General features: G+C 44.6%; 1 protein-coding gene across 1 annotated transcript in view; it reads right to left on the reverse strand.

Moving 5' to 3' along the window:
• Positions 1-12,035, reverse strand: part of NKAIN4 (sodium/potassium transporting ATPase interacting 4) — a 55,043-nt gene that overhangs the window by 23,728 nt on the left and 19,280 nt on the right. Inside the window, exons 2-3 of the mRNA XM_067307478.1 lie at positions 3,648-3,785; positions 2,459-2,539 (exon numbers count right to left, since the gene is read on the reverse strand). Coding sequence (XP_067163579.1) covers positions 2,459-2,539; positions 3,648-3,785 — 219 coding nt within the window. The remainder of the gene's footprint in view (positions 1-2,458; positions 2,540-3,647; positions 3,786-12,035) is intronic.

Below are 12,035 nucleotides of genomic sequence, written 5' to 3' on the forward strand. Positions count from 1 at the left end.
GTTAATGAGTTAGTGTTTACCCGACCAGCCTGTCTCAGCCCTGTTCCTCCAAAGCTCTTTCTTCTATTTGCAACCTACCTGCTTACTGCCAGGATAATTACAAGCTTTGACTTCTTACTAATAACTAAGGGAGAGCTTCCTCCCAGGGCCCCTGAGCGAACACCGAAGTCCCTGTTCCTCTGCAGCACTGCTGCTGTAACCCCCCGGCTGATACTGCACTGCCCTCACCACCTCCCAGAGCCTGTTCGAGACATGCTCATCCAAGCGCAGGTGTCATCCTGGGGTCGGATCCCAAGCTACTGAGATCAATAAGACTCTCTGCAGATGTCAGCTGGCTTTGGATCAGGTTTCTAGACATGCAGGGAGAGACCAACACTGCTCTCAAGTCCAGTCTGCCTGCAGAACACCACATGATCTTATGGAAACCTCCGCTCCTGTTCCGAGCGTGTCTTTTGTTCTCCTGTGGAAGTGAGATTTTGTTTTTCCAGGAGATGGGGCACTCCTGAACAGCAAGGTCACACGGACACAAATAATTTCTGTTAAAGGGGGGAGGGAGGAAAGGAAGCAGCATCATGAATTTTTCTTACAAAACAGCCTTTTTAAACGAAAGGAACTCATGAAGAATAGAGTCAAGGCTGCAGAATGATTTTACTCTATCACAAAACCAGCACGACTATTCTATTATTTTTTCCAGTTGCCACCAAACTAGCAGCATGAATTTTTCATTGCTTCTCTGGAGGGAAGTCCACTGAGACAATAACAACATACACTGCAGCCCAATCCTATCAGGAAAGTCCCCAGTCACAAGAGTCATCCTGTAGGCTAAATAAAGGCTCCCTGTGTGCACTGGCTTTGCTAAAACGAGCCACGACGCAGAGCAAGGTTATGAGATGAAACTCCTCTGTGGTGGAGAAAGTAGAGTTTGCTGTGCTCCGTTTGAATTGCAGAACAGCAACCCCATGTGATGCAGGGCAGGTTGGGATTAGTAAACACAAGGAACAGGCTATCTGGAAGCAAACACCGGCTGTCAGGGAAGCTCCCAGAGCAGTTTATCAAGCCAGTATTTTCTTCTCAGAAGGAAGCTTTTAAATAGCTAAATAAGATTTTTTTTTTTTTTAGTTGGTTACAGTTAATGCTGATATCATCTCAGGCTAAGCTTTTAGACCAATAGTCACTCCTGTTTTAGACAGGAACTCTCTCAAAGTTTCTATGGATACTTGTGAGGGGAAATGGAGATTAATTAAGGAATTAGGAAGTTAAATTTTCTTATCTGTAAAGGATTTATGCTGTCATTCATGACTTGCTGTAAGCCTGATAAAAAAACTTAGTGCTGTTCCAATTATGACTGCGACTTAGACATGAACTGGGAATTTAGGCCAGATGTAGAGTGTTCTGAAGTGAACCCATATCCCATAATCACTCCAAGTCTGCTAAGCTGCAGCAACATTTAGTAATTCTTTGCTTACAGCCCAGGCTTAATTTAGGGCCTGCCTCCCATTGTTATTATTGCTGACTCACTTTCATTATGCAGACAGCAATACTTAGCTTATTTCACCTTCAAAAAGCTTCACAGATATTAACTCACAACATCCCTGGACAAGGGTCAAGATAACTACCACTGTTATTATAGAAGGAAGAGTTAAGTCAGGAAAGCTGTATCTCTTCCGAGGCAGCATTGGAAGGAGATGTGCCAGCCTTCAAAAGGTCCCTCTGGTTTGTTCTCTTGCCCAACATAGGAAGAGGATCCTTTTCCAAAAGCTGTGCTAGGAAACACCTTGCCTGGGGCAGCAACAACCAGACATCTACCCCTGCTACTGAACTATGCTAGGCCTCTAGCAAGACCAGGAGGGAGAAAGATAATAAGAGAGGGTCAGCGAGGGAGTTACAGGAAGGTGCTTGGTCTGTGCCAGCCCAGCTGGCCAGCATCCCTGGCTGCAGCTCTTCTCTGGGACAAGTTGTTAGAGAGAGCATGTAGCTACTGCCCTGAGGGCCTTCCCCTCCAAGTCACACACCTTCTTTTGAAGGTGTTATCACAAGGGCATCAGCCATAATCTAGTTGGCTTGTAGTCTTCCTCAGCCACTACTGAATCACAGTTTGGAATTAACCTTCAAACCCCATCTTCCCTCAGGATAGTTCTGTCACCAGGCTTGCTCTCACCTTTAAAAGCAAATACAGTTTATCCCCCATGAGAGACAGGGCTTATTCCAGCCATTAGCTGCACTGACTGGTGAAGGACCCCAGAAATCAGTACTTGCCCCCCATTTTTACCATACAATAAGCGCTACTACTCCATCCCCAAGGAAGTCAGTATGCAAGAAGGCAGGACCCGCTCCTGGCCAGCCCCCTGCCTCTCACCTTAAGCACAAAGCAGCCTGCCAGCCACTCCCTTAGCTCACAGCTAAGCTCTGCTCCCTTTGGTACAAAGGCTGTAAACTCATCCATAAAGCCCCTGCTCACCTTTGAGAGTCCTCCCACTTCTAAGTAAAAGCAGATGATGAAGATGTTCCAGGTGACCCAAATTGCAGTCCAGATGGCATACTAGAAAGGGAATGGGAGAGAGAGAAGCAATAAACATTAGGAAGTCACTGCAATTAGCTCATATATATGTGATGCAGCTGGGGACAGTTAAATGCCCTGCGTCAGCATTGTAGTCACTCTCTCCCTCTGTTCCCCGCCCCTGCCCCCCAAGCCTGGGCTTCAATATCCCTGTGTTCCTCTTCTGAGCAGAATATATTCTGATCTGCTTCCTGAATTCAGGAGCTGAGGGACTCAGCAGGGCAGTGTATCACCCCTACCACCTGCAGCACTGGGGCCAGGTTCCTAAGTGCCATCTCTCAGTTGCTGGCATCTAGCAACTGGGGTAAAACACAGTGCCTGGTTCAACAGAGCTGTACAGAGGTTTCCTCTTTGGGGGCCTGTTCCCTCTGTGTGCAGGTTGGAGAGGTTTTGTTAATCAGGGCAGAGAAAAGGGGAGAAGGACTCTGAGGGGAGCTGTGCTTAGCCTGATGGGATGATAGTGTCTGATCTGGAGGACAGGCAAGGAGAAAAGTCAGGGGAACAGAAAACTATTTGGGGCTTTGGCTGAGTCTGGAACGATCTTCCATTTAGGAATGCTACCACCAGACATGCAATATATGACTTTCCAATAATAGTTAGCCTAAGGAGCCTTACATTAAAATAGGGAGACCTTCTGCTGTAAAGAGTGCAGATGCTATAAGGACAAGTGATGTACGTGTAGGCAAGCTCAATGATCAGGCTGCTCCTCTACTGTGAGAGCACTTTTCTGTATGCAGGAGGTCCCTTGCCTGGTTAGAGACACAGCGCCAAATGAAGTGGAGGAACTTTTGCTCTGCACTTGTTCCGGATCTAGTTCTCCCTCTCTGTTGTGCAGCATCTAGGTGTTACTTTGGCACCAGCACTAAATATCTGAAGTCTTCCAAGTTTGGAGCAAGTACAGCAAAAATGCAGCATACTGAACAACGTGTTCCTCAGCACAGCCAGGCGCCTCCTGCTAAAATTGTTTGCGATGCTTGTGCCTGATTTTCAAAGGGTTTTGCTCAGTTCCTCATCACTTGCCATATCCCGTCAGAGCTGAGGCTGTGAATGGAAGTCAATGGCTCTGATTCATAAAACAGCTGTTACTTACCACTACTATGTAGCGAGGTCTATACTGAATAGTGCCGAACAGGCCAAGGATAACAATGATGATGTGGAGGAAGTTGGCGAGAATAGGGGCCCACTGGTATCCCAGGAAGTCGAACACTTGCCTCTCTAATGCAGCAAGCTGGAAGGGAGAAGAAGAAGAAGAGTTACAGCTTCTGGACTCATGACATTCATGTTCAAGGTTTTGACATGCTTGCTGAGCAAATCACTGCAGCAGCTGAAGACGCTACTCCATTCCCAATACAATTTACTGCCTGTGTGCAGGGTCAGTAGGACGGGACACGGGCCTGTACATCCCCTCTTCCACTCTGCACTATCCCACCTATCCCATGGCTAAGCTAATGTGTGAGCTGGAGTGTCTAAGCGTGGACACGGCCTCCATTCTGCACACTTTGCGAGGGAAGGTAGCCCTGGCAGAGGGCAGAGGTGAGCAATGGAGGACAGTAACATCTCAAATGGCTGCAGCAGGACTTTCAAGAGCTCGTTTGTCAGAGTCCTCAGCACCACTGCATCATTCCCGATACTGATTGTGTTTCTCGCTCTCAAGCACACATCCCAGGTGAGAGGGAGGGGGAAACCCTTTTCTTCACTTTCTCCCAGCAGAAAATGCTGCCAACCAGTAAAGAAATTCTTCAAACGCGTTGGTTTTCCAGGAGGACAGACTGTTTTCCTCTTTCACACTAATAACTTGGTTCAAGGCTAAAACTATATTCCAGAAATAAATCTCCATTACTGTTGAAGTGCTGGGCCTGATTTTCAAATCATATCTGCAAAAATATGAGCTTTGATTTGTAACCATCGGCTGTGTATCAAACAAGCAACTGGTCATCTGGTTCTGAACTGCGTTACGCACGCAGCTGTAAGAGCAAAATAAACATGCAATTTCATGTCAACCTTTACATCCCCACAGCCTTGAAATGTCGTGTTTATAGGTGAAACAGTGAGTGGAGGGGGCAGAACGGCACCTGCAGATTTTCCCTGGGTGCCCAGCCTTACACAGAGAGATCTGCTCTTTGCTAATATGGTTCACATCCTCCCCCGCTCTCCACCCCACCCAGGGATGTTGTTAGTGCTAAAGGACATCAGGAGATTTTCCTATCAGGGTACAATTTCAAAGTGTGTTTAATTATCACAGTAATATACTGGGATTTCATTATGACGTTTCATATTTATTTTCACCTAAAAAAATCATTACAATTTACCATTGATAATCAATATTAATTTAACCACTAATTAGATATTAACCATGGATGATCCTGGTCTACCATGTGTAATCAGCTGTGAAATGTGACATCTTTTCCCAGCTTGGCTTTTAAATGGCAGCTGGATGCCAAGCACTGGGGTTTCTGTACTGGCTTAAAACGCTTAAGGATATGAGTGGTCACAGGCCCCATTGAGGCTGTACAATGAGGGAGGCCACATATATCAAATGACTATTATTCCTCCTTTTTCCCAACGTAGCGGTGAAATCACCTTCACACCTCTCTTGGGGTAAGAAAGCATTGCAATTCTCAACACTGTCTTGGGGATTTAACAAAACCTGTATTTCAAAGAAATACATAGCATTCCTGGCTACGGGAGCTCAGTCAGTGTGGTGCTAAGCAGCTTCCCCTCGTTGGCATCTCTTGTCACTGGAAAAGGGGTGCCGAGAAAGGGGGGAGGCAGATGGAGGCAATCTCAGACACCATCTCTTCTGCAAAGTAACTAGTCTTCCCTTTGAAGCACCACACACTGCCCCATTCTGCTCAACTCAAACCGCCCGGAAGATGCTGCAAAATGTGCTATAAGGCCGTGTGCGGCCGGCGTGCTGCGCCTCCGAGGCCGGAGCAGGGCGGGCGACGCTCAGTTCACCGTTCAGCTTGGTCTCCCACCGAGCACGGGTGATTTTCTGTATCTCATCAGAAACAGCAGTAATAGGTTAAATGCCTAATCTTTTAGAAGGGGATTAGCGCACGTACCTTAACGATATTTGGAAATCCTGAATCCTGACTGGCTGGCAGCAGGTCACTTGACTGTGACCACTTCATCCAATCAAGCATTTAATTGGCTTTGTGAGTCACATTAACAGAGGAGTATGTGCCGTATAGAGACAGCACCTCGGTATATCAATTAGCCGAGGGGACACAATGGGTGTATGTTCTAAAGAGATAACACCCTACCATCGCCGAGGGGATGAACTGCTTAGCTTCTCCTCTTGCCTTCAGACCCTGAAAAAAGGGATAAATATAGATCCTTCCTACCCATGCCTTCTTGCCACGAATGTTTGTTCTCAAAAATCGAGGCCTCCACGTTTGGAAAAGCGTTTCCTTCTCACAAGTGAACATTTGCTGCTAGGGTTATCTGAAAGGGAGAAGTTTGGCTTTCAATATCTCCTTCTAGTAATGATGTTTACTGGCATGTTTGGACGAGGTCAAACATTGGTTTGTGAAGTGGGAGGTGTCCAATAGTCCTGGAGGTGATTCATGTGAGTCCCTGCAACCTGAGTGTGAGAAGACCTCTTGCAGAACCTGCCAGTCTTATTATCCTTTCCTGCTATTGCTCTTGTCTCCAGGTTGTTTCTATCCTGATTTACGTGCCTTTTCCACTTTCTCTGCGTTTTAAAATGTTTTTGTGTCCCTGGGAGCTGCCAGCGTGACTCAGCTGGTGCAGAGACACCTGCTGTGCCTGCCTCTTGGTTCAGCTAAGGGAAGAAGGAGCCTGGGTCGATTCCCTTCTGTGTGATGTGAAAGCTCAGGCAAGCTGTTTCTTCATTTGTAAAAATAAAAGCAATTTTCTGTAAGATGTGTATTGATGACAAGCTCAAATGTTACTGATGAAACTCTAACATCGTATTACTGACATCCAAGCAATGAGTCTGTGCTGCGATCCAGCTGTCAGAAATGCAGCCCCAAGTTACCCTGGGCTTGTCCCTAATCCCCCAAGAATCCAGGATAAATACAAAAACATTTGCTAAAAATGAATAGATAAACAACCATTTCACTCATTACACTACTGTTGTGTGTGCAAAGCATATCCATTAAATGCTGCTGAGATTTGTAGGTAAACAGGGCTGATCCTTGTGCTAACGCAGTCTTGATTTGGGATTGGTAAAGCAGTAAATGTAAAGAGTGTAGTCCTACTCTCCAGACCTGGTTCCTTGAATTTGGCCCAGAAAGGGCAGGGACTGAGTTTGTCCCTGCCTACGTGTACCAATGTACCTGCACCCTCGTACTGAAGCTCTTTTGAATCACTCTGAACTTGAGCTTACGAGATTGTCTAGTTTAGCAGGGGAAACACCATCTTTCTCTGCTGCTGCCACCGAGTTACAGTAGAACAATATTCTTGCTGTAATGTTCTTTATGATGATACACACTGTTCTATTGAGAAAACCTATTATATTCTAGAGGTATTGGTTGTAAAGAGAAATTTCACAGATTGCAGTGCTGGTTTCAACCTATTCAAAGCTGACAGGACCTTTCCATCAGAGAGGAGAGATTTTTCTTCTTTATGACTATTCTTATTAAAAGTAGGATTCCTTTCGCTCTTTTTGCTTCTCTAGACAATAGAATATTTTTACCTTGCACTCCTTAAGTTAAATGATTTGTTGCAGTACTAAAATCACAATAGTTGCAGCAGACTTTCCTCTCCTGAAATAAACCACATTTCTGCTGATCTGAATGAAACTGGAATAGCAAATAATCAAGTGAAGCAATTGTTAGTCAGGCAAACAAAACAAGCCAAAGCTCTCTGTTGGGCTATCCTTCATTTATATGGCCAGGAAATATAAGAAAGGCAGGAGGCTGTTGTGCAGTTTGCAGAAAGTCCTACCATACAGCTCACACAGCGGGACCAAAGAAAGGCTTTGTGAGCTGGCAAGACAGGACGTGCTCAAGGTTTTCACACTATTAAAGCTTCACCAGGGAGGGAAGCTACAGCTGAGATGGAGGGGAAGTTTGCTTGGTGGAGCCTACTGCAGAACAGGAGAATGATCTCAGAAAACATCTCAAAATTTGTGATGGCTCTGGCAGGACAGTGTCACTGTCAGATGTTGATGCCAGCAGAACGGTCTGAGCTGATTCAATGTGGGCTGGAGGGGGGGACTTATTTAAATTCTGGTCCCCCAAATCTCTTCCAACCCAACAGCCTCATTTTTGTCTTCTGTTTCTGCTGTCATGTTGGTAAGCTGAATAGTCCATCCTGTTCCCCTTGTGCCTCCATACTACTAAGGAAGAAGGGAAGCTGTTAAACAAGTCGGAGTTACCTGTAATCCTTTGATTCCATGTCCTTTATACCCTACTATCAAGGCCATGTTATCAGCTAGATTTGCTCTTCTTAATTTAGTAAGCTTTTAAAGCCTTTAATCTTATTTGTTTTGGATCTGTGTCTTTCACTGCATTTCTGAAATCAATTGGGACAAAAAATAACAAGTATCACTTGCAAGATGTTGACATGACTGTACAAATGTAATAAAGATGGACAAAAAGTCCAAAGTTGGGTACAGATAGGCAGACAGGATGTCCTGGACACACACATGCATATATCATCTGTATCAGTTCCTGCAGGCAAAGTTGCTCTTATATTTTCCAATCTTAACTTTAATTAGAGGGTTTTTTTTAAAATCTAAATGTTAGGAGGGAAGTTACTAGTGTGCAGTAAATGGAGCGAATGAGAAAGGCTGATCCTATTGTTATAGGTCAGCCAGGACTTGAGAAAGGGACAAGGAACGTTTTTATGTAGTGTCTTAATAGTAGAAAGATTTCTTCAATAAATTCACTGAATCATCTCAGTTTCAGTTTTCCAAAGTGCTTAATGGCTCCAGCTGTTGGTGAGAGGTTTTCCAGTGAATTTTAAAAAGCAACACACATGAACATTGTAGGTTTGCTTTTTTCTTATGTCAAGGTCTTCTAGCTCACCCTGCAGTCATCTTGACAGTTTGTTCTTACTGGAGATAAATGTTCCCAAAATCCAGTGCTATTTAGCCTTGGGAGTTCATTTTAGGTTTGTCTTTTTTTTTGCCCTATCTTTGTGATTTGAGCTCATCAGAATATCACTTCTTCCGCAAAGTTTTAGATTTTTCAGGAAGTGAGTCTGAGGAGGTGTAACTGATGGCTTCAGGTTTTGACATATCAGAATTTTCCCTAAGAAAGAGAGACACTCCCTGCAAAAAATAAATAGAATTGTTTCATCCAGAAACTTAGAAAAATTTCCACTTGGACTATAAAATCCAACCTTAAAACTCTTCTGCATCTCTTTGTCTTTTAACACCAAAAGGACAGGTAGCTGCACAGACAGCTCAAACTCCTGTGCTGCCCTTGTTCAGTGGATGTACACAGCTGCCTTGGATCCCTGAAGATCTGTGTGGGTATCTGCAGCTTAAATACAGACTAAATTTGTGACTTAAACCCCCATATTTACTTTCCTTTTGGCCTGAACTGAGAAAGAGCCTCAGCCAGCACCACTCGCTCACCACTGCACTCCTGTGATTTTCTTTCAAGGCTGATTCCCTACTCGTTGATTCAGCTTTTGATTTCCTGCCAAATGGCTTTGCTTTTTAAGAAGATGCTCTTTGTTTGTCTACTGTGCAAACACCATCAGAGCGGCTAAGACTTTCACTGAAAAAGGTCACTGGTCTTTTCTTGGGGGGAAAAATTGCATTGATTTCCTGAGGTATTTTGGCCAAGCAATAGTTGATAACTTGAGTTCAGGGCAAAGTCACAGCATTGCTATCCCTACAAGACATGAAATAAGGACAAAAATATGATTCCAACTAGTGGAAAAAGCAGAAGGAAATTAGGAAAATCTTATGTCATTTTAAAATATATCTATTTGGGTTTTGAACACAAGTATCTTCAGTTTTTGTTCTTTCAAATAGCAAATACTGGTAAATACTTGGCAATACTAGACACCTGTCTGATCTGTTATCCTACTATTATTATACTATAGTCTTCTATACAATTTCCTTGCTTTTGTAAATAGTGAAAGAATGCTAGGTATAAAGAATACTAAACCCAAGCCCCAGTATGGTGAAAATATTAACAGTGAGTAGAAAACTACCTTCTGTATGCCAGGGCTTGAAAAGCAAGGTGGAGAAGATTTTCGTGGTACAATAAGTCTGCTTTTATCACAGTGACTGTATTTCTAAATAAATATCAATGGTCATAATAGCTGTTTAATTAATTTATCTGAAAAAGAGCAGTTGTTCACTGAGCCACGACTTCACAGCCCCTTAACTGAGGGGCTCGTTCTGCCAGGCACCACGTCCTTGTCTCTTCCTAAAGCACCTCTTGCACTAATGCACACTGCATTCATGAAATCTCATTTTTCTTCAGTAAGTGTTGTCAAGGAAACCTTCCTCGGGGCCTTGTGATCCACAGCTCCTTTCCCAGCATCCCTCGCTGAACCACAGAGGTCAAGAGACTAATTGAACAGGAGGTCTCTGTTTGTCACTTTGTCTCTAAGACATGTTTGGTCATTATGGCCACTGGATACAATAAACCCTGCTTGCAACTCGGTATGGTCCATTTTTTCCTCAGGAGCTGTTTAAACCGCCTTTATTCACACAGACATTAGAGACATCTCCAAAAGTAGACCTTACATCTTTAAATCATTTATGTTTCAGAAGCAACCTTCTGTCACTCTGATGGCTTGCAAGAAAAATGCCTAATGAAAGGCTCCCACAAGGTAGCTGGAGAAGTTACTGTCCCGAGCTGTGAGCCCCAATCCGCTGCTACAGGTCACTGTTCTGTACCAAGGAGCTGGTCCTAGGGTTTTATGCTCCAACAAACATAGTTTCCAGACTGTGCAGTGTGATAAAAGTGATAAAAGTGATCAGACATGTCTTCTTCCACCCCAGTTAAGGTCCAGCAGACAGGTGGGGAAGACTTAATCCCGCTCAGCACAGTTCAGCACAACTTCTCTGCTTAAACTCAGAGAAATGAGCTGTTAAACAACTCAGTGCTCAGTTCTCACTGCATCTCTTGTCCTTCTGGCTGGGCTCCCTTCTGCTCTGGAATTTCCCCTCCAGGGTCACTGTGCTAGCTGACAACTATGCTCTCAGGAGTGCTGGTGCTTTGACCTTCATCCCTATATGTTCTGCTGCCAATGCTTTTCAGAAACATCCTAGCTACAAAGATACGTAATTATTCAGTCCCACATGCCTGAATGCTGCTTAGTATTCCAGGAAAGGCATGCTCCTTGGTAAACATAAGGGATGAGACCAGCACTGAAGTGGTGCAGAAGCCTATTTATTTGTGTCTTGTGATGTAAGGCAGTAGCTGGTAGTACTTCTTCTAGCAAGACTACATGGTCCATGGTGCCCCACAACATGGAATATGCCTAGCTGCAGCACAAGCATTGCAGCCCCTCTCCTGCTCTGCAGTCCTCTAAATGGAGTGGGCAGCAGTACAGCTGAATTAGCTGGCTTTTGCACATCAGGGTGCAGAGGAGGAAAGAGGTCACCCAGCATGGTCTGTCTGTCTGAAGGTGCTCAGAATACAGCTCCCAGGAAAATGACTGCTTCCTAGGAAGAACGTTTGAGTAAAATTATTGCCTTATTGCCTAAGAATGACAGGTATATCTAGAGGAAGGCCTGTGTTGCCGAGACTTCTCCCAAACTGGGGTCAGCAACATGCCTGGAGAGGTTGTACTCTGTACATCCCACATGGCCTCTGGCCTGTTTGGTTTTCTTGGACCACATCTTGCCCTCAAGGCTATGTCGTACGTGAGTGGTTGCAGATGGATGTCTGTGCAGCAGCATCAGATACCTGAGCTACTCTGTTCCCTTCACTCCCGCTTGTGTCTCCTGATAGCATCTAAGTACTGCATGCTGCTATGATTGCTGATTGCTGAGATTAGCAATCACACTAAATTAATAAGTAGGTGCCTTTGTGATCCAGACAAAAAAGCACTCTGACAAGAATGACAAACTTGTTCTATTTGTAACCTACATCAACACTCAAACCCAAGTTTCCCAAACATAATTAAATTAATCTGTTGCATCCATAATCCACCTTCTCCCGCCCCGGCCCAGCTTTTTCTTCTCCCTCAGTTTCATAGCTCAGCTTTGGCTCTCCAGCTAAAGCCTTGCAACAGAGAGGGAGGCACTGGAACGAAGGGAACGTGACTGTATTGACAACAGATACAAAATAATGAGTTTCCTTCTTCAACAAGTGCCTGAAAGATTTGTTAGCCAGATGCACTGTGAGAGTTGTTAGGCACAGCCTTATCCCAGGCTCTCGCTCCACATTTGTGGCAGTCTCGGCTTTTCTCACCTGTTGGACAACTTACACTCCTATCTTAGTCCACCTAGTTGGGCTACCTCATACTGATGACCCTGGGCAAATGTCTTTGCTGCTCCCCACAAACAGCGTCCTGGCTTGCTGGATAACCCTTG

This window comes from Apteryx mantelli, chromosome 18 (genome assembly GCF_036417845.1).
Source record: "Apteryx mantelli isolate bAptMan1 chromosome 18, bAptMan1.hap1, whole genome shotgun sequence".
NCBI classification, from domain to species: Eukaryota; Metazoa; Chordata; class Aves; order Apterygiformes; family Apterygidae; genus Apteryx; species Apteryx mantelli.